Source organism: Hippocampus bargibanti, linkage group LG09 (assembly GCF_051943395.1).
Source record: "Hippocampus bargibanti isolate YZ-2025 linkage group LG09, ASM5194339v1, whole genome shotgun sequence".
Taxonomy (NCBI): Eukaryota; Metazoa; Chordata; class Actinopteri; order Syngnathiformes; family Syngnathidae; genus Hippocampus; species Hippocampus bargibanti.
Window position 1 is genome coordinate 15762137 of NC_142742.1, and position 22649 is coordinate 15784785.

The 22649-nt window shown below is 43.9% G+C and overlaps 3 protein-coding genes across 8 annotated transcripts in view; 1 reads left to right on the plus strand and 2 right to left on the minus strand.

The window, feature by feature from the left end:
• ralgapa2 (Ral GTPase activating protein catalytic subunit alpha 2) overlaps nt 1-11276 on the plus strand; it is a 112030-nt gene extending 100754 nt beyond the window's left edge. For 3 of the 6 annotated variants that reach the window (XM_089003851.1, XM_089003847.1, XM_089003849.1), the window contains 2 exons: nt 3911-4032; nt 9895-11276. In XM_089003851.1, coding sequence (XP_088859977.1) covers nt 3911-4032; nt 9895-10076 — 304 coding nt within the window. In that variant the 3' untranslated portion in view covers nt 10077-11276. Of the gene's footprint in view, nt 1-3910; nt 4033-6412; nt 6473-7231; nt 7274-9894 lie in introns of all 6 variants that reach the window. The other 3 variants (XM_089003848.1, XM_089003852.1, XM_089003850.1) reach the window with 3 other exon arrangements.
• Nucleotides 11277-14059: 2783 nt separating this feature from the next.
• Nucleotides 14060-15683, minus strand: LOC148893781 (insulinoma-associated protein 1a-like). The gene has a single exon (XM_089004941.1). It carries the CDS (start codon nt 15681-15683, stop codon nt 15018-15020), a length of 666 nt encoding a protein of 221 aa, XP_088861067.1. The 3' UTR covers nt 14060-15017.
• Nucleotides 15684-18654: 2971 nt separating this feature from the next.
• Nucleotides 18655-21536, minus strand: insm1b (insulinoma-associated 1b). The gene has a single exon (XM_089005086.1). The coding sequence runs from the start codon at nt 21131-21133 to the stop codon at nt 19613-19615; it is 1521 nt and encodes a 506-aa protein (XP_088861212.1). The 5' UTR covers nt 21134-21536; the 3' UTR covers nt 18655-19612.
• Nucleotides 21537-22649: the final 1113 nt, after the last annotated feature.

A 22649-nucleotide genomic window follows, 5' to 3' on the forward strand; every position in this document is an offset into this window, starting at 1 on the left:
CTATGCTGTAGGCTGTGAGGGCCTTTATTATCCTGAATTTGGACTTGTTTACAGAATCTGTTCATACCGTTAGGAAAGTTGCAGTTCCATGCTGGCTGCTGAAAACATTCAGTCATTGTGGGTTACGCTGACTCTTTTGTCATCAACTGGTATGATAATGGGCTGACGGAATTGGCATTTTGCTGACATTATGTTGTCATCACTCCCACCTGATTTTATTATACTGTATTTCTATTGTTCTTGAATTAATATTCATGATGAGCAGATATCTGCTGTAAATGTTCTCAAATCTGTGAACAATACAAACTTAGCCTTCATTTTTATATTTATTGTTGAGTGCTTACAACTAAGAAAATTCCCGACGAACTTTTATAGCCCCAAAATGGTGTACTGGTATTCTTTTTATTCTACAGCAGTTGTAGAGGTTGATGGTTTCCTGCAAGGGTCACTGACTACGAACTCTGTGCTCCTGACATGGATATAATCTTTAGATTGCTGTTCTGGATATGTCCCGGGATTGATTGCCCCTAGTTACATCATGGAGGTAGCAGCGGGTGTGCATATGCAGGGGAACAAGCTGTACCCCTGGCTTACTAATTAGAGATAAACAGAAAGAGGCTGCAGCATGCAAGTATGAGTGTCTAAGTGTTTGTGAGTGTGTGTATGAGAGGGAGAAAGAGAAAGAGAGAGAGAGTCAGACAGAGAGAGCTAGACAGAGAAAGAGACAAACAGAGAAAGAGAGAGACAGAGACAGAGAAAGAGACAGAGCGAGAGATAGAGAGAGAGAGCGAGAACAAAAGAAGGTAAGATTACCGCTCACAGTGCATCAAGCCTGATTTCTGTGCCACAATTTTTTTTTACCCACAGACAGCATTGTGCATTTACTTAAATGAACCGATGATGACTGGTGTGTTCACTCTTCTGGAAAACACCTTTTTATGAGTCATCCTCTCTCCGTTTTTCTTACCCATGTCATGTACTGCTGTATTCTCATTTTATTCATCAAATTTCTTCACCCACTCGTATCCATTTGTCTCACTCAGATGGAGGGCCGCAGAACTAAGTAGTGGAAAAGAGGCATGTGTCAGAAGAGCGCCTGCTCCAGCTGGAGTCAATATTTGCTTTAAGAATCTCAATAACAGGGCTGCAGTCATCTGCATCTCTGATAATGGGTGGCCATATGGCTCTGTTGACCCACTACGTGTTGAGGTTCTCCGTCTTTCTCCTCATTTTTCTTCCCCATCATTTGTCGGCTAAACTCTCAACTTCTCTCATTTCTTTTCATTTACTCCTTCCTTCACGCATGTTTGTCTTCCACTTATCGCCGAAATGGACACAATTGTGCACTCTTTTCCAAACATAATTTCTCTCCTTTTGTCATCTGTAAAACCATCCAAATGACCCACCATGCAGAGCTGTGACCCAGGTTACCATGGCAGCAGTGCCTGGGATGCCCCACTCTTTGTCCAACGTTGTTTATAGTCTGTGACAGAAAGCAGTGCATCAGGTTATGCCCGCAAGACAAATATAACGCAGAGGAGGGAACGAGTGCTTTTACATGCTTACTTGTGTTGTTCACAGCTGCAATGCAGACACCTGTTTGGTCATTCAGCCCATAACTATTGAAATGTATCGATTTAATTTCGAGCTTATCCTCATTTCGCTTTCAGGAAGAGGCATGTCAATCAAGGGCACAAACAAATTACCATCGATATTCACATTCACACCTCTGGACAATTTAGGCTCTTCAGTTTGTGTGACGTGTCTGTTTAGCGGATCTGGGTGCAAGCCAATGAGTACTTGCATGTGAGTCCTAAATCCAAAACCTGAGAACTGTTCAAATGATGCTAACCGTGCTGCCTAATGAAAATTCAATGTGCCATGTAAACGAGTCCTGCTAAACCATTTCGGACATCAATACACTTCTTGGATTATAACGACTTTCATTGTCACCATTTTAATTTCACTGTAAATGGAACCATACTTGATCCTAACTTCCTCTTTCACACTCGCTTTTGTCTTTCTGCACCGCCTGTCCATCCCTCTCAGCATCTTGGCCTTCTTAGCAGTTAGAGTGTACCGGCTCAGCTGCCCGTCAACCTCACTTTGCCATGGTTTCCTCAAAGCCATTGGTCATGGCTGCCTTGGCCCTTGCTGTGGCGGCATGTGCCCACAGCAGGCCTCCCGCCCAGTCACTGTCTCGTCCTATCTAAACAACCCAGACTGGAGCTCCTCAGCCCTGTCCAACCTATCTCTGCTCAACCTGGTTCATCCCTGGCTTTCGCTGCAGCCCAGCACCACCCCACGCCGGGCTTTCCTAATAGGATGGGTGAGGGAGGGGCTATTGAACTGCCTGTTTGTTACTAAAAGCGTGATTGTTAACATACAGTCAGTGGAGGATGCAAAATAGTAAACAGCCTCTGGCGACAATAATCAGTCATTGTTGAGCACTACCTGCTGTCATCATGCCATCAGAGACATTTTTACTTCAGTAGTTTCTTTTAGCATATTTCACATTCATTCACATCCATTCCACATCCATTCCACAACAGATTTGGCACACTTCATCATCAATAATGACATGATAATGGCTGTCGGACTGTTTTCCACCTTCACCCGCAGCCATTTCAAGACCCCATTTATTTATTTGGACTGTTCCCGTCATTTCAAATCCAGCCATCCGTCTTGCTAACTCCCTGCCCAGACCCCAGTCGTTGCTTGTCACTCTGAATTTCAAATGGCTTCAATTTTCCCTCTGATAGCACAGAAGTAGCAAGCAGCATGTCAGAGAGGGTAGTAGTAGGCATACTGCCTGCTGCTAGACTTCTATTAGGGCAGCTGGAGGTGGGGATGTGTGTGGGGGTGGGGTAATTGTCTAGAGCTGTATTTCTCGTCTGTTGTCACACTGGGACCCGCATTTTCCTATTGTCACCGAGTTGTGACCCACTTGGCACATCCATAGAAGTTAAGAAAAATAAATAAAATGTGCAGTTAAAAAGCAGCCTTTCAAAATGCAACATGAAAAATAATTTATGTTACCATTTTGAACATCATTGCACATGCTTCTGTGTGCCTTTAGAACACCAACCAGTAATTGAGAAACTGAAGATGAATGTAACAACTGCCTCTACAAAAATGTATGCTCAGACTTCTCGCTTACTTGTCATTTGCAGATTACACCTATTTACTGGTCTTTTTTTCAAAACATTTCCTCTGTTATTCACTGGAAAGATCACAGATTCACTATTTTTATCCTCAGGCCAAAGCTTTGCCTGGTCTCTTAGTTTTTTCTGTGGTGGTGTCGAAGAACTATGTTGAAGTGAGTTGAGAAGCCATCTTAAGGCACCCATCGATCACTTCCATTTTCTAATCACAAGGGTTGCGGGCGTACTGGGGCCTATCCCGGCTGTCTTGGGCAGTAACGGTTGTGCACAATTGCAAGGCACACATAGACGAACAACCATTCACCCTCACAATCACACAAAGACAATGTAGAGTGTCCCATCAGGCTGCCACAAATGCTTTTGGATTGGGGGAGCACATATGACGATTTTACATTTGCGACAAGGTGGTCGAGTAGTTTGCATAACTGCAGAGGTGCAGGGTTCAATTCCAGCTCAGCCCACCCATGGTGGAATTTGCATATTCTCCACTGGCCTGTTTGGGTTTTCTCCAGGTACTCCAGTTTCCTCCCACATTCCAAGAAACATGCATGGCAGACTGATTGAACACTCAAAATTGTGTGGTCGTGGATGGTTGTTCGCCTCTCCCTCAACCCTTGTTAGGATAAGCGGATTGATGGATGGAGGGAGGGATAGAGGGAAGGAGGGAGGGAGGCAGGGAGGGAGGGATGATATTTCTGTATTTGTTTTCCATTCCAATTGTATATTCCTTAATGATGGTTACCCAGCTATGAAGAAAGGGCACTCTACCTGGAAGCTATTGTCCAGAATCACAGAGAGGTCATGACATTTGAAGACTTTGCCTCGCAGGTGTTCTCTCCCTCCCCTGGCTACCCAACAAGTGGGACAGGTGAGAAATTAACACATAATGCCCTTCCTTTATTTCGGTCTCCTCATTTTGTTCTCTTTTTTTCTCCATCCAAAAAATTCCCGTTACTGTACAGTACTTCCTTATCGTCATTATTATTATTATTTTTTTTTTTTTTTTAGTTTTTGCCTCTTGTCCAAATTGATCACAGCAGGAGAAACGCACTTGCCTGTACTCACCATTTGCACATTTCCTATTCCTCCACCTTTGCTCTTAAATATCAAAAAACAGGCCTGGCTCTCCACTGACTTCAACCCACTTGCTGCAATGTCTTACCCATGAATATAAGCAGCCGTGTTAAATGGCTCGTGGTGTTGGTGATAGTGTGTGTGTGTCACCATGAGATCATTCACCAACACTTAAGGGATCCATCCAGCAAACAGCAGCTCGCGGATGTCAGCACAGGACTCTTATCACTTCATGATGAATGGAATCAAAAGCATGCCTTATCTTGTTCTTCCTATTTGTATCAGCACTGATCGATCCGCAGCTGCACAGAAATCAATACATAGGATTGCACTTTTCTCCTCCTTTTCTCTTGACGCGCATTCTGAAGGGATCATAGTATGGAATAGCACGCCATAGACACATTTTTGTTCACATTTGACTCTATTTTTTTACTCTAAAATCTAAATCACCTTTATAAACGGTTACATATCAAACCAGGAGACAGCAGCTTTTCCACCAGCAGCTTTTTTTATGTGATGTACGTGTGGTATTTGTATTTACATGAGTAAATTGGCGACAGGTTATATGTTAAAAATGATTTTGCCACCTAACAATTTCTGGAGCCACATGGATTCAAATTGATTGCTCTTGTTTTTTTGGACTTGTTTTTTTTTTTGTTTTTTTTTAAGACCCATATTTTATAGTGGTTTTAATATCACAAGGCTATTGAATCTTCTTGCAACTTTTTATTTTTAACGAATCCCAATTTATATATATATATATATATATATATATGGTGGGACCTTAGCTTACAAACTTAATTAGTTCCCAGACAGAGTGTGTAAGGCGAAAAAGTGTGTATCCCAAAAATTAATTTCCCATAGGAAATCATTAAAATGAGAATAATCTGTTCCCAGGTCCCCATAAAACATAATTTTCTACTTTCTAATTTTCTAAGCCTTAAAACTAAACACAAAATACACCTTATTTTATATATAATAAATGTGCTATAGTATTATGATTAAAGAAATAAACTACTGTACTAAATAATAATGTAATAAAGTCATTTTATTTACCTTTGTGATGGTCGTTAATGGCTTGATGGAATGGAGTGTCCGGTTTCCTCAGCATTAAACACTTGATGCTGAGTTACCTGGGCTTCTTTGACCATCTTGAGGAATGATCCCTTGTCGGTGCTTTCTCTGTGATAATTGTATCTAGTTCATCAATTGTGATCTATTTGGCTGGGTTAATAGCTTTTTGCATCAAGTGTACAAATGATTTGTGCAGGTTATTTGTGGAGCCTGATTGATGGGATATTTAACCTTCCAGTCTACACTCTGCTTTTGAACTATCAAAGTTGAAATGGGTCCAAATTTCACAGTTTTCTATCCATTTTCTCACCATTTTTTCTTTTTCATCTTTTCTTTTTTTTTTGTTTCAAGCTCTGTCTTCTCCCTTTCCTGTGTGTGTTTTCTCTCTCTGTCTGCCTGTCTCTTTAATGTTTAAGCCCCCCCCCCCCCCACTGCTGTGTTCTTGACCAATCACGTGGCTTTAACCGAAGACGCCATTTTGTTTTTTGGAGAACGGCCTCACTCTCTCTGTCTGTAACCCCACCCCCCGGGGGGGTAATAGTGGACAAAAAAAGGCAGCTGCCATTTCCTTGTTTGGAGAACGGGCTCATTCACGAACGACACATCACTCATTGTGGCAGCTCCGTGTGTATCCCGAAAAATAGTTCGTATGGCAAGGTAAAATTTTCATAAATGTAACGTCCGTAAACCGAAAACTTCGTAAGCCAAGGGGTTCGTAAACCGAGGTCCCACTGTGTGTGTGTGTGTGTGTGTGTGTGTGTGTGTGTGTGTGTGTGTGTGTGTGTGTGTGTGTGTGTGTGTGTGTGTGTGTGTGTGTGTGTGTGTGTGTGTGTGTGTGTGTGTGTGTGTATGTATGTGCGTGTGTGTCTGGACAGACAGACAGATGTCACTCAAGGCTAACTTTTGCAGGCCCGTCAACTATTTTTGTCTCCTGTCGTGCGTGTGTATCTGTGTTTCTCTCTTGTCGGTGTGTGTCTGTGTGTCTTCCTGTTAGTGTGTGTGCGTGCATGCATGCGTGTCCGTCTGTGTGTCTGTGCCTCACTCCGTGCTGGTCTGCTTTCCATTGCTGCCACTAACATGTCATCCATGCCTCATGACAGCGTGCAGGCGTTGGCCGGGAATGGTTTGGGACATGGAATACCCTTGGGCCAAAGTGCACTGTAAGACTCTTGCTTTGCCTCCTCCACACTCAGCATGATGCCCAGCCGCAGCCCACTAACATCTGTGTGTTTGTTTAGGTCATCCTGGGAGTACAGCATGATTTAGCCATAACCCTTAGCAGGGGTCCACTGAAAATGCATATGCTGCATGCTAAGTGCCCCTGGAGTGAATCGTTGTTTCACTGTGGAGGTTTTCACATTGCCTTCCGTAGCCCCGCCTCCTTCTTCGCTTTAGTGCCATCATGATGGGTCAACGACCTCCACAGTTCTTCAACTCCCAAATCTGAAATTTGAAAATAGCTTTATGGTTTCTTGCATGAGTTAGTTAATCCACATTACATCCATTGTGCACTTTGTTTTTGTTTTTTTTTCCTCATTCATCATCGTTTTTCAATAATGTCAGCAGTGAGTGAAGCGAGTGCAAATCCCTGGTCTGAGATGGCTTCACACGCCTGGAGACATTGTCTTGTCTTGAGGAGCGTTGCTCCCCTGTGAACTGGCCACTGTTCATACTTTGGACATGCCTCACGGTTGAGTTTGAGTTGCAAATGTCACTGTATTGATCCAATGGACCTTGTGGTTCTTAAAATCTCACCGGAGGAAAAGAAAGCTACTCGGTTAACCTTCCCAATGACAACTAACCAAACATGCTGTCCAACCATCTTTTGAGCAGCGCTGTGTTGTGTTCACTGTGCCATGGTGTTTGTGTGTCTGTCCACTGCTGTCTCACGTGACTCTCTACTCTCTTTCCCTTTTTAGATTAAATGTATCTTAAAGGTCCAAATACTGTAAGTGACGAAGGTAAGCACCCAGGCCAGAGCCACATCTCACCCTTTGCTCGTTCATGCATTCTGGCTGTTGTAACTCAACCTCAACGTTCCCCCTTTTCATTTTTCCCACCGCCGCTAACCAATCTGTATTTACTGATCACACTCACAAAGGAAAGGGGACGGCAAAAAAATAGGCTGTTTGTTCGCTGGGTGTCCTCCTTTTGAGGCCAGGCTGGTAATTGAGAGCGGTGGCGACAATTAGTACCTGACTAAGTAGCAGCATGAACAATACGGCTACACTACTGGACTTTGCTTCAGCATGCCGAGCTCCTTTTATCTCTTTTCTCTGCAAACGCTTTTCTTTTTTCTTTTAAACCCGCCTCCCCTCCCCCTGAATTTCCTCCTGTTCAAGTGTGCCTGTTTGCCTGAGGCAGACTCTGAGACCAACACCTGCCACACTGGAAGACGTCTTTGTCATAGAAAGCCTTGTTTGAACTGCCATCGAGGGCACCGGTGGGATACCAAGTGACCCCTTTTTTTTTTCTTCTTCTTTTGCCGTCCCCTCTGTGATATCCCGCCGCTGTTTCCACCTGAAGCGGTCAGCAATCGCATGCTCTCAATGACAACAACAATGACTCACTTTTTTAACATGAAAATTCATTGTTATTAAATAAGGCCACACAGTCAACCGCAGTACATAAGCAGCACGTTGTGAGACATACTCCTGGTTGGAGCGGTATTTTTTTAATGGGCCACTTAATGGATAGGGAAGGCTAAGTGGGTGAACTGCACCGCAATCAAGAACTAATGAAACTTCTTCCTGTCTATCATTTGCCTTTGTGCTGGATTCAATTTTAGCAAATAATGAGTGTTTACTGTTGGAATTAGTGTAGAAGAATATAGGAATGTAGGATATGAACTGCCCCTAAGGCCAGCCCCCATGTTTATCTGAACCCATCCTCTGTTTTTCATATTCATATGCAGATTGGCAAATGTTTGGACACCCCCCAGCCTCCACACACACCTCCCCTCTCACACCCACTGTTTTATCCAAAGCCCCGGCCTCTGGATGCTGCTGGTTTCCACTGTGCTGCCGAGTGTCTGTTACTCCAGCCATCTGCCAGTCCTTTTAGCTGCTGCAACTCGAGATACTCTTGAAAAAAAATGGCAGCAAATAAAAGAATGAAGAAAGGAAATAGGCAACCAGATGCTTTCCCAACAAAGCCGAGGAGTTGTTTAAACTTGCGTCATGGGGTAAAAGGCGGGCAGGGGGCTCCAGGTTGACTGAGGAAGTCAGGCCGTCGCTCACAACTTTTGATTGTCCTCGCCAACATGTCATGACCACCTCCCTGCCGCTTCCATAATTCTTGATGTGCGGCTTTTGAGGACAAACCACAAAAAGACCTTGATGTATCCCGCCGCACCCCTTTGCTGTCTCAACAATCGATTCTTCCTTTTCTTATCACTTCAGCATCTTTCCATTCTAGAAGACAGTTTCTTTTTTTCCACAAGCTATGATTTCCTCAACATATAAACATGTAAAATGGTTTACAGTAGAACCTCCAAAGGCCTTCAAATGTACATGTGAAAGCTGATCATCAAAGTCACCTTGATCTGATGTCACATGAAAATTGTATCCCCAATGCTGTGCTTGCAAAAACTGTGTGATAAGAAAAACATGTTATGATTGGACGAGCCTTTATTAGTCTAGCAATGGAGAAATGTACATTTCACAGCAGCAAAGTTATGGAAAGGAAGAAGAAAGGAAATGAAGTAGAAAACAAAATAGAGGAGTTGCTGTAAAGGCAACCACTCTTGCGGCGCCATTTTGAAGTCAAAGGAACAAAAACAAAATATGACAACACAAAGACAGTCATTCAATCTTAACCATTTTCGGTACCCTGTATATGAAGCAGGTCTAGATAAAAGAGGAGAGAATCAAAGTGTCCTTTTCACCAGTGGATCTGGGACGTCATGGTGTAATGTGCACATCTGCTATAAGCTAAATGTTGAAAGCAAAGATGAAGCTGTAGCATCCATTGATGAAAGAGATTGGCTCACATCTCCTGTCCCACATATCCGCTTCAATTCCAAGCTGCGACAGTTCTACATATGCGACCAATATTATTATAGCTTAAGAAGACTAGCAAAATAGCTCAAACTAAATAAAATTAAACGTTTATGAAATCAAAATGAAAGTGTTTGGGAAATTACCAGACGTGAAACGATATTTTGTGTTGATAAATAACTGTTATTATCGTTTTCATCCTTGTCGAATTAATTTTTGACACCATCTATTGAGATTTCTTTTAAATGCATTTGTTTTGGTAATAATTTTTGAAGAAACAGGTGAAATGGTAATTTAGGAATTCTAGTTTACTTTGTTAGAACAATAGCGGCATATTCTCTCTTCCTATTGCTCCTAACTCCACCGCAATCCCCCAGTAGACCTCAGTACTCTTTATTGATGGCACATATCTAAATTTGGAATTGCAGAAGTAATGACGGTAGAAAAAAATGAACAACCAAGCATGCATGAAAAAAAGCCCTCTGAGATATGCTGATGAATCACACCGCTGCCTCCATATTTGTGTTGCTTTGCCAACTGTTTTTTTTTTTACGCACTCTGCCTTGCAAACATGTCACTTGCAGGTTCCCACTCCAGCAGCACAAACACTGAAGTCTCCGCCTATTCCTCCTCCGTCGCCTCCGCCGCTACAATGTCGGCAAACACTGTTGACCAGGTTTCCCCCAACACGCCCCAGGCCGCCAGGAACCGAGTCTCAGGAAGACTCCGCCGATCAGCTAGCGCAATAAGCAAATCGTGCAATTGAGCTGAAAAAAGCAGTCTGGAAGCTCTGACCGCAAGAAACCGTGTCATGGTTTTGTTGTTGTTTTGTTGACTCGTAGCAAATGAATCCGTAACTGGAGGGCAATGCAATTTTGAATCTAAGTGGCAATCACTCACTTTGTTGTGATGTTTCCTCTTTAAGCAGAACATTAGCCCGAAGCTGTTTCAGCCACTTTGACGGTAAACAGTGTCATTTTTTTCCCACTTGTGTCCTCTAATGCATTTGAGGAAACCAATTTTTTTAGAAAACAGGAGACTTTTTTACCTTTTACTCCTTTACGGTGACTACAAGTTACCAAATACTGACTTCCCTTTAAAAACCTTAATCTACCTTTCGCCCATCTTCTTTTGTGTTAAATGGTGCTACTTGATTGTAGTGAGCCCCCAACACAAGTTTGGAAGCCGTCCTTGCTGCAGCTGCAGCTGCACTTGCTGTTTTTCAAGTGGACAATCGGTGACATCTTTCTAACTTGAGTGGAACTGAAAGTTGTTGGATTCTTCTTTCTTTTTTTTATCACTCTAAGGTTTCTTTTTTTAAACAGATTCAAATAGATTGTGCCATGATTTGATTTATGCAACTCTGCTGGAATGAGAAAAGACTGCGTTTGTAATTGCATTGTGATGTTGTTAACATGGGCTCGTGTCCGGTAATTGAATAAGTTCCTGCTGTCTCTTTCCTCCTCCATTTGTTATCCTGTCCTGTGGCATCGACATTCCAACATTCAAGCAATTGATTTTTTTTCCTTGTCTCTTGGATCAACTAGCATTGACTGCTCTGGGGCGTATATTGCTTGACATTTTATTTTCTTGTACATTTTTCTTTGATATAAATAGAAAGTCCTCTTTGATTAATTATTTCTACTGTTGTTTTTTTAGCCGATAGTTCTTTATTTCATACAGCGGATGAATGTGTGTACGTGAGACCGCTCCTCACGCTGCCTGTGGAGTGACCGTCCACTCTGATGTTATCCCATAGCCGTTTGAAACAAAACATGGGCACCCTTTGACTCGTCTCCTTTAGCCGTGTGATTTTGTTTCCCCCTCCCTTGTGACCCGCAACAAAAACAACAGCAGATGGATTTGGAATGGCAGCTCTTCTTGATTATACGTGCGGCACTTCTCCCTCTTGTCTTTGCCTGCAAATGGAATCAAGTGGCTCCTCCTTGTTCCCATGATCCACAACCTTGAGTTTGGCGTGGCATGCCTAAGGTGAACTCTCAGAGGCCTCTGAGCAACAGCCTGGCTGGCGTTCTCACCTCTTTGGTTGCTATGGCAGCCAGGTGTCTCCCACACTCACGTAGGTATCCTCTGAGGACTCCACCTAGGCTGCAAAGCTTATCCCCATCTGGTGCGTTCTCGTATGTCTTACTTTTCCACTCCTCCTCCCACATCGCCAGCTATGTTTGTTTGCTTGCTGGTGGATGAAAACATGCACCTACTCAAAGCTGGCCAGGGGTTTCTTCTTCTTTTCTGGTTAGAAGAGGAAGAATTTATAAACCCCGATACCGTCAAGGTTTTTTAGTTCCCCTAACGAGTCACTTGAAATAAACATTTAAGGTTTGTAGCAATAGGGATTTCTGTGTCATTGCAGGTGTTTGAGCGTTTCTTGTATGTACGCGGTGTCAAATCTGAGAGCTTGATAACCTTCTTCATATAAATCGATAAATGCCGGTAATATATATTTTGTATCAGAGCAAGAAGGTGGATATAAAGGGGAAAAAAGCTTAAAGATTCTGTCTTTTGACAACTTGCCACATGTTTTAATGATCTTTTATTTTAGGGATGTGAAAATTGAAACATTTCATTAAATGCTGTTTGAAATTGTATGGCATGGCTTTTGTCCTTGATTTCTTCATAATGGTACAGTAACTGTGTGTGCGCTCGCGCGCGCGCGTGTGTGTGAGCGTGTGTGTGTGTGTGTGTGTGTGTGTGTGTGCGCGTGTGTGTGTGTGTGCGCGCGTGCGTGTGTGTGTGTTATCCAGTGCGTTACTATGGGCTTTGTGACCCGGGCCAGGCCTGGCTAGTAGCAGTGGGGGTAACCTGACCCTCCTCCCATCTGTCTCCCCTGCTGCTCAGCCTCGTTTAGAGGAGGCCTGCATAATGGAGCCTCACTGGGAGGTGCAGGTGCAAAAGCGCCAAGCACCTTCGGGTGCCGTGCCTCGCCTTTTTCCACATAAAAACGCCAGAAAAGCACTTGACCGTAATTTGAGCCCTGAAACTTGTGTTAGAAAGAAGCCTAATGTTACCTCATTTTCACTGCCTGATAGGAGATTTCGAGGGGGGGGGGGGCTGTACGTCCTGGTTCCTCTAAGCCATTCTCAGTTATTAGGATTTTATACGTGACATCTGTGGATGTGGGGGTTCAGTTTATAACTGACGAGGCATCGACATTCAATGTTAAACACATTTGCAAATTAGTTAAGATTGATTGTAAAAATGTTTTTACCTAATATGTGACGCAGTTTCGCCTTGGACGTTGTTTATTGTTAATATTTATGGTTCCGTTGGTAAGCAGGTTTGGGGAATTGTTTTACAGTTGGGTGCGTCATCCAAATTTGACTTACATGTTTTGTGATTTTAAAAACTCAGGCCCTCGCTTTTGTGTCATTTTCCTTACCACTGTGCCGACAAGTTGGTTTCGTACAAACAAACGATGCGTGCGGAAAGAATGGAGAGGCAGTCGAAACGTTCATGATCGATCAAATGTTTTGAAGATGGTAAATTATAGGACGGGGACTAGAATTGTGGTTTTCTAAAAATCAAAGAAGTTTAATTTATTTTTTGGGGATGATGAAAAGTTGAAATCCGCTCTCTGACTCGTTTCTAATTTGCCCAGACGTTTTTTGTGGTAGCCGAAAACGCAAATGTATTAATTTTACTCGAGAAAAAAAATGCAGTCATAACTAAGTGTCCAGACGCTTTTTTGGCGAGGAAGTGACAAAGAGACTCTTCAAAGTATCTTTTCTGATGTGTCGCAATCCTTCGCAAATGATGGCGATGACGGATTTCAAAATCTGAGGGAAGCTCGGCTGATGTTTGAAAAGAAAATCATTAGATTATTGGATCGAAACGAAAAACAATTTAAAACACAGACCAGGGAACGATATTTTTAATTAATTGTCCTGAACCATTATTTTTAACTCATTTTGATGCAGTGCGTGGGCCTTGGTTTTATCCTTTTCATCAGACCAATTTTCACAGAGACTCTGCTGCTTGCTGTATTTTTGTTTTGTTTTGTTTTGTATTTTTACGAAAGAGAACTTTGTTTTGTTTTGTATTTTTTACAAAAGAGAACTTACCACATCACTTCCAAAACGCGATAAAAAGTTGTACATCACAAGCCGGAGAAAATGTCACGATCCCAATAAACTCTCAGGTGTTGCTTAATTACAGCTTCTGCGGGTCACTTGACCCGATAAATCTGTTTCAAAAGTAATGAAAAACGTGAACTGCTTGACTTTATTGCTTCAACGACGATCAATTAGTTTCCAAAAAGTGCCCTCGTTTAGGTGTGTGTGTGGGGTGGGGCGGGGGGCGAACACTCAGTGGGCCACAAGAACTATGCAATTTACGACGCGGGGACCCCCACCTTGCCCCGGAGTGTTCGTTATCCTGGCCCGTTACAACAAATATGACATTATTTTTGTGGGTGTTTTACGTTTTCCAGTCTGAGCTGCATGCTCAGAGTTGTGTGTATAATATGTCTAGTTGACGTAAAATATGAATTAAAATGTCATTTACAGATAACTTTTCCAAGAATGCCAGAAGCAGGTGTGACCTGCATTCTAAAACGTTTTCCTAATCACGCGCCTTTTGAAAACAAAATAGCATTGCATTCAATTCCAAATGTTTTCTTTTGGTGAAATGAAAAGGTTTCATGTTATCATTATTCATGTGAAGGTGAAACCACCTTGACCCAAAATCGTCATTTTGAAAATATTTTTATTATTATTTAGACAACAACAATATGCACATACAATCAAAGCGCTATAAAAGCCAACATTTAGGAAAATAACATCCTTAAAAAAGATTGCATCTAAGTTAAGAGCTTCGTGTTTTTCTTGTTTTCTTCTTTTCACAAGAGTTGTGGATCTCGATGATTAGAACCCGACCCACGACACTTGTCACAACTCATAAATTAAACAAGAAATTAAAAAAAACTGTCAATTTGGCTAAACGACATGTAAACTGCCAGAACAATTCACAAAGAGGGGAAAATCACAACAATCACATCAATAAGTTACATAAAATCATTAGAATAAATAAATAAATAAACATGATGACAACGAAAATATTGCAACAATCTTCAATTGTAATAATAATAGCATTAAAATATGTGCCAGCGTTGAAAATGAAAATAATCGATGTTGACTCTTTAAGGCAGTTGTACAGCGGGATTTGGATGAGATGGAGGCTATTTCGGACTATAGACTAAAGGCATTTGTGGCTCTACGCAACAGACAATCCTGCAGTCACACATTATTAAGACATACTTGATCATGTTGTCTTTCGTAAACAAAGCTACAGTGATCCTTTTTTTTTTTTTTTTTTGAAAAAGAAAGAAAGGCTTTGACGGATTTCCGAACAATTCTTAGGTCTAGAAGCTATCATTGAGTACATGTGCTGTCCTAGAAAAAATACCCTTTAACAATCAAAACTAAACTTCTCCGTAAACTAATTTGAGAAAAGAACGTCTCAAAATAGGCCTGTGTGTGTGGATATCGTCCGAATCGAAAGAGAAGCGCTCAACAATCAATCAATGATTGGCATAAAGGGAGGAAAGGACATCACTTGGACCGTACAGACGACTCTTTGTTGTTTTTTTTTTCTTTTCTTTTCTTTTCTTGAGTTTTAAGCCCCCTCAAAATGTCCTTGACTTGTTGGTTCTCTTCTTCCTCCTTGTCCAAAGGCACAAATTCAGCGTTCAGCAGGCGGGCCGCACGGGCATTTGGAGCAGGATCACCTGGCGGTTCTCCGAAGGGTGGCACTTGTTTATATGCCTGGTCAGTCCCGGCGAGCTGTAGAGCGTGGCGGGGCAGTACTTGCACGGGTACGTTTGGGACGAGTGCATGAGGCGCAGGTGTCGCTCCTGGCCCGCCCTGCTGGTGAAACTCTCCCCGCACACGGGACACAGCAGGCGGTCCGCGGAGCTCAGATTGAGGGGACTTTGGTTCGGGGCGTCCTCTGGGGAGGAGGAGGAGGGGGGCGAGGATGAGGAGGAGGCGGGCGAGGATGAAGGTTGCGGCACCTGCTCCATCAGGAATCCGTTCTCCTCCAGAACTTTCTTCTGTACCACCTGGTGTCCCATGATGTGTTTTCTTAGGTATGCTTGGCGCTTGAACCTCTTCCCGCAGAAGTGGCAGTCGTACGAACCGTCGTCGGAACCGGACTCTGAGAGACTCGGGCTAGGGGTGTCTCTGTCGCTCGCGTCTTTGGCTTCGTCTGTGGCTGTTTTGAGAGCCGCGGGTGCCATTTTGGCCATTTCGAGTTTAGTGCCCTGCGTCGCGTGGGGCGGAACTGCCGGGGCGCCGCTGGTTCTCGGCTTGTGCCAGCGGCGGTGCGAGGCGAGGTTGGCGGGGCAGCTGAACATCTTATCGCACTCCGGGCACCGATACTCGACCCGAACGATGCGGGACTTTAGCCGTGTGATTTTGTTTCCCCCTCCCTTGTGACCCGCAACAAAAACAACAGCAGATGGATTTGGAATGGCAGCTCTTCTTGATGATACGTGCGGCACTTCTCCCTCTTGTCTTTGCCTGCAAATGGAATCAAGTGGCTCCTCCTTGTTCCCATGATCCACAACCTTGAGTTTGGCGTGGCATGCCTAAGGTGAACTCTCAGAGGCCTCTGAGCAACAGCCTGGCTGGCGTTCTCACCTCTTTGGTTGCTATGGCAGCCAGGTGTCTCCCACACTCACGTAGGTATCCTCTGAGGACTCCACCTAGGCTGCAAAGCTTATCCCCATCTGGTGCGTTCTCGTATGTCTTACTTTTCCACTCCTCCTCCCACATCGCCAGCTATGTTTGTTTGCTTGCTGGTGGATGAAAACATGCACCTACTCAAAGCTGGCCAGGGGTTTCTTCTTCTTTTCTGGTTAGAAGAGGAAGAATTTATAAACCCCGATACCGTCAAGGTTTTTTAGTTCCCCTAACGAGTCACTTGAAATAAACATTTAAGGTTTGTAGCAATAGGGATTTCTGTGTCATTGCAGGTGTTTGAGCGTTTCTTGTATGTACGCGGTGTCAAATCTGAGGGCTTGATAACCTTCTTCATATAAATCGATAAATGCCGGTAATATATATTTTGTATCAGAGCAAGAAGGTGGATATAAAGGGGAAAAAAGCTTAAAGATTCTGTCTTTTGACAACTTGCCACATGTTTTAATGATCTTTTATTTTAGGGATGTGAAAATTGAAACATTTCATTAAATGCTGTTTGAAATTGTATGGCATGGCTTTTGTCCTTGATTTCTTCATAATGGTACAGTAACTGTGTGTGCGCTCGCGCGCGCGCGTGTGTGTGTGTGTGTGTGCGCGTGTGTGTGTGTGTGCGCGCGTGCGTGTGTGTGTTATCCAGTGCGTTACTATGGGCTTTGTGACCCGGGCCAGGCCTGGCTAGTAGCAGTGGGGGTAACCTGACCCTCCTCCCATCTGTCTCCCCTGCTGCTCAGCCTCGTTTAGAGGAGGCCTGCATAATGGAGCCTCACTGGGAGGTGCAGGTGCAAAAGCGCCAAGCACCTTCGGGTGCCGTGCCTCGCCTTTTTCCACATAAAAACGCCAGAAAAGCACTTGACCGTAATTTGAGCCCTGAAACTTGTGTTAGAAAGAAGCCTAATGTTACCTCATTTTCACTGCCTGATAGGAGATTTCGAGGGGGGGGGGGGCTGTACGTCCTGGTTCCTCTAAGCCATTCTCAGTTATTAGGATTTTATACGTGACATCTGTGGATGTGGGGGTTCAGTTTATAACTGACGAGGCATCGACATTCAATGTTAAACACATTTGCAAATTAGTTAAGATTGATTGTAAAAATGTTTTTACCTAATATGTGACGCAGTTTCGTCTTGGACGTTGTTTATTGTTAATATTTATGGTTCCGTTGGTAAGCAGGTTTGGGGAATTGTTTTACAGTTGGGTGCGTCATCCAAATTTGACTTACATGTTTTGTGATTTTAAAAACTCAGGCCCTCGCTTTTGTGTCATTTTCCTTACCACTGTGCCAACAAGTTGGTTTCGTACAAACAAACGATGCGTGCGGAAAGAATGGAGAGGCAGTCGAAACGTTCATGATCGATCAAATGTTTTGAAGATGGTAAATTATAGGACGGGGACTAGAATTGTGGTTTTCTAAAAATCAAAGAAGTTTAATTTATTTTTTGGGGATGATGAAAAGTTGAAATCCGCTCTCTGACTCGTTTCTAATTTGCCCAGACGTTTTTTTGTGGTAGCCGAAAACGCAAATGTATTAATTTTACTCGAGAAAAAAAATGCAGTCATAACTAAGTGTCCAGACGCTTTTTTGGCGAGGAAGTGACAAAGAGACTCTTCAAAGTATCTTTTCTGATGTGTCGCAATCCTTCGCAAATGATGGCGATGACGGATTTCAAAATCTGAGGGAAGCTCGGCTGATGTTTGAAAAGAAAATCATTAGATTATTGGATCGAAACGAAAAACAATTTAAAACACAGACCAGGGAACGATATTTTTAATTAATTGTCCTGAACCATTATTTTTAACTCATTTTGATGCAGTGCGTGGGCCTTGGTTTTATCCTTTTCATCAGACCAATTTTCACAGAGACTCTGCTGCTTGCTGTATTTTTGTTTTGTTTTGTTTTGTATTTTTACGAAAGAGAACTTTGTTTTGTTTTGTATTTTTTACAAAAGAGAACTTACCACATCACTTCCAAAACGCGATAAAAAGTTGTACATCACAAGCCGGAGAAAATGTCACGATCCCAATAAACTCTCAGGTGTTGCTTAATTACAGCTTCTGCGGGTCACTTGACCCGATAAATCTGTTTCAAAAGTAATGAAAAACGTGAACTGCTTGACTTTATTGCTTCAACGACGATCAATTAGTTTCCAAAAAGTGCCCTCGTTTAGGTGTGTGTGTGGGGTGGGGCGGGGGGCGAACACTCAGTGGGCCACAAGAACTATGCAATTTACGACGCGGGGACCCCCACCTTGCCCCGGAGTGTTCGTTATCCTGGCCCGTTACAACAAATATGACATTATTTTTGTGGGTGTTTTACGTTTTCCAGTCTGAGCTGCATGCTCAGAGTTGGGTGTATAATATGTCTAGTTGACGTAAAATATGAATTAAAATGTCATTTACAGATAACTTTTCCAAGAATGCCAGAAGCAGGTGTGACCTGCATTCTAAAACGTTTTCCTAATCACGCGCCTTTTGAAAACAAAATAGCATTGCATTCAATTCCAAATGTTTTCTTTTGGTGAAATGAAAAGGTTTCATGTTATCATTATTCATGTGAAGGTGAAACCACCTTGACCCAAAATCGTCATTTTGAAAATATTTTTATTATTATTTAGACAACAACAATATGCACATACAATCAAAGCGCTATAAAAGCCAACATTTAGGAAAATAACATCCTTAAAAAAGATTGCATCTAAGTTAAGAGCTTCGTGTTTTTCTTGTTTTCTTCTTTTCACAAGAGTTGTGGATCTCGATGATTAGAACCCGACCCACGACACTTGTCACAACTCATAAATTAAACAAGAAATTAAAAAAAACTGTCAATTTGGCTAAACGACATGTAAACTGCCAGAACAATTCACAAAGAGGGGAAAATCACAACAATCACATCAATAAGTTACATAAAATCATTAGAATAAATAAATAAATAAACATGATGACAACGAAAATATTGCAACAATCTTCAATTGTAATAATAATAGCATTAAAATATGTGCCAGCGTTGAAAATGAAAATAATCGATGTTGACTCTTTAAGGCAGTTGTACAGCGGGATTTGGATGAGATGGAGGCTATTTCGGACTATAGACTAAAGGCATTTGTGGCTCTACGCAACAGACAATCCTGCAGTCACACATTATTAAGACATACTTGATCATGTTGTCTTTCGTAAACAAAGCTACAGTGATCCTTTTTTTTTTTTTTTTTTGAAAAAGAAAGAAAGGCTTTGACGGATTTCCGAACAATTCTTAGGTCTAGAAGCTATCATTGAGTACATGTGCTGTCCTAGAAAAAATACCCTTTAACAATCAAAACTAAACTTCTCCGTAAACTAATTTGAGAAAAGAACGTCTCAAAATAGGCCTGTGTGTGTGGATATCGTCCGAATCGAAAGAGAAGCGCTCAACAATCAATCAATGATTGGCATAAAGGGAGGAAAGGACATCACTTGGACCGTACAGACGACTCTTTGTTGGTTTTTTTTTCTTTTCTTTTCTTTTCTTGAGTTTTAAGCCCCCTCAAAATGTCCTTGACTTGTTGGTTCTCTTCTTCCTCCTTGTCCAAAGGCACAAATTCAGCGTTCAGCAGGCGGGCCGCACGGGCATTTGGAGCAGGATCACCTGGCGGTTCTCCGAAGGGTGGCACTTGTTTATATGCCTGGTCAGTCCCGGCGAGCTGTAGAGCGTGGCGGGGCAGTACTTGCACGGGTACGTTTGGGACGAGTGCATGAGGCGCAGGTGTCGCTCCTGGCCCGCCCTGCTGGTGAAACTCTCCCCGCACACGGGACACAGCAGGCGGTCCGCGGAGCTCAGATTGAGGGGACTTTGGTTCGGGGCGTCCTCTGGGGAGGAGGAGGAGGGGGGCGAGGATGAGGAGGAGGCGGGCGAGGATGAAGGTTGCGGCACCTGCTCCATCAGGAATCCGTTCTCCTCCAGAACTTTCTTCTGTACCACCTGGTGTCCCATGATGTGTTTTCTTAGGTATGCTTGGCGCTTGAACCTCTTCCCGCAGAAGTGGCAGTCGTACGAACCGTCGTCGGAACCGGACTCTGAGAGACTCGGGCTAGGGGTGTCTCTGTCGCTCGCGTCTTTGGCTTCTTCTGTGGCTGTTTTGAGAGCCGCGGGTGCCATTTTGGCCATTTCGAGTTTAGTGCCCTGCGTCGCGTGGGGCGGAACTGCCGGGGCGCCGCTGGTTCTCGGCTTGTGCCAGCGGCGGTGCGAGGCGAGGTTGGCGGGGCAGCTGAACATCTTATCGCACTCCGGGCACCGATACTCGACCCGAACGATGCGGGAGCATTTGTGCTGGGCCAGTGAAAAGGGGTCCGCGTAGGCTTCCTTGCAAAGCTGACACACGAACTCCCCCAAAGGCTTGTTGGCTCCTGACGCCTGTGCCCTGGGCTTCACTTCCACGGGACCCTCTTTGATTTTGAGCCCCAGCACGGGCGAGGTGGTCATCTCGTCCTCGAAGTTGAGCTTGCGGATGGCTTTGGGTTTCTTGGGAGCGGCTTTGGATTTGCGCTCCGCGCCGTCGGCTGCCGGTCTCTTGGTCCCGGCGACGCGATTGCTCGGTGCTGGCAGCGAGCCGCTGCCGGTGCTGCCGGTGCTGCCGCTGCTGCTGCTGCTGCTGGTGGCGCCGGTGCTCGTTGTACCGCTTCGGCTACTGTTGCTCGTGCCGATCTTCAAGTCGACCGGGGCGTACAGGAAGTGATCCAGGCCGGAGAGTGAAGCAGGTGTCGGGAATGATTCAGCAGAAATGGGCGAGCCCAGATTGAAACTACGTTCAAAATACGCCCTGTCGTGCTCCTTGCTGATGGGTCGGGTCGGGCTGTACAGGACTTGGCACACCGTCTCGGGGTTGCCGAACTGGGCCGGCTTCTCCGTTTTGGGCACCGGCGCGTTGGCTGCCGCGAGATCAGGCGACACCGAGGGGCGATCCGGGCTGGACGGCCCACACATAGACGGCAGGCATGGCTGGATGTGACTCGGGAAGGCAGCTCGGGTGAGGTGGCTACAGGGCTCCTGGAGGTCGTCCTCGTCTGTCCGAGTCCTGTAGGAAACATGTGCACACTTCTTGTTTCTTTTTACCAGGAATCCTTTGGGCATGTTGGCAGCGGGGAGCGATGAGAAGGCACTTGGAGGATGCGAAAGCAGTGTCGAGTATCCAGGATGCTTCGAAATCTGGGAACACCTGACGACCGATCAGGGACTTTATCTGCCCGCTGTTTGGAGCCTTCTGTTGCTGAAATGTTTTCGTCTTGAAGGCATAGCTCCACTCTTTTTATGGCGGAATGATGCTATTGTTCTCGCCCCCCTGGTTGCCGCATCCCCGGCCAATCAGACGCCTGTGTGATCCCAGTGGAGTGGCGTGTGGGAGGGCCCCGAGTCCCGCTTTTGGTGGATTTCGTTGGAGGGTGTGCAGATAGCTTAGCAGATGCACTGGCGGTTTATTGCATTAATGTGCGCGCCCAACCCCTCCCAGACGGAGGCACACGCCAGCGCCCTCCTCTTTTTACGCTCCGATGGCTCTCCATACATGCACACGCGCCGTGGCTTTTGTGGCTCTCTTTTGGGGAGGGCTGGGGGGGGGGAGCAGTGTCTGAAGGAAATCTCCAACATAGAATCAAAATAGGTTGAGACTGTCCAAAAACATGCGCCCACTTTTACGCACGACAACACCCGTTAACGCACTGCCCTATCGGCAAACGACTTTTATAAACCATTTTCCTTTATCAGTCAACACTATGTGGATATGAGGCGGTCGGGGGGGGGGAGCCCTTTTTTTAAGGCACGTGTCTTTCTCGGTAGTTTAACCCCAGCTATAAATCAGACGTCTCGCTGCATACATAAGTAATAAGAAGGCCCTCTGGTCTTTGCGCACAATAGCCACGTCTGGCCATCTTTAAATAGCATTGCCTATCCCCCCTTTTTTGTTCCTGTTCAAGGCAATTTGTACACTCAGCAATTTGGTCCAGCGTGTGACGCGTGTATGTACTTGCAATCATCACCGCGCCACATACAAGTAACAAAGAAAAACCAAAAATATGTAGCCCGATTTTGACCTGAAATCCTTGTGCTTTGTGCAAGCGTTTTGAGAAAAAAAAGACATCGAAAATGTTTTATTAAAAAGGTTTCATTTTATAAAATGTCTATTTGGTGGATTGGATTGAAATGGTTTAACCTTTATTAGTTTCGCAGTGGATAAATGTACATTTAACAGCAGAAAAGTTATGAAAGGAAGATGAAAGGAATGAAAGAAGTAGAAAAATAAAATACACGAGCTGCTGGAAAGGCAGTCACTGTCGCGGTTCCATCTTGAAGTCAAAAGAACAAAAAAACTAAACAAATAATATGAAAACAGAATGACACAGAGTCATTCATTCTTTCTGTACCCACTTTGTTACATGAAGCAGTTCTAGAAAAAAGAGGATCAAAGCGTCATTTTCATCAGTGGATCAGTGAAATAACATACTAGTTTTCTTTTTTAAATACATATATATATAATCTATCTATCTATCTATCTATCTATCTATCTATCTATCTATCTATCTATCTATCTATCTATCTATCTATCTATGTATCTATCTATCTATCTATCTATCTATCTATCTATCTATCTAGA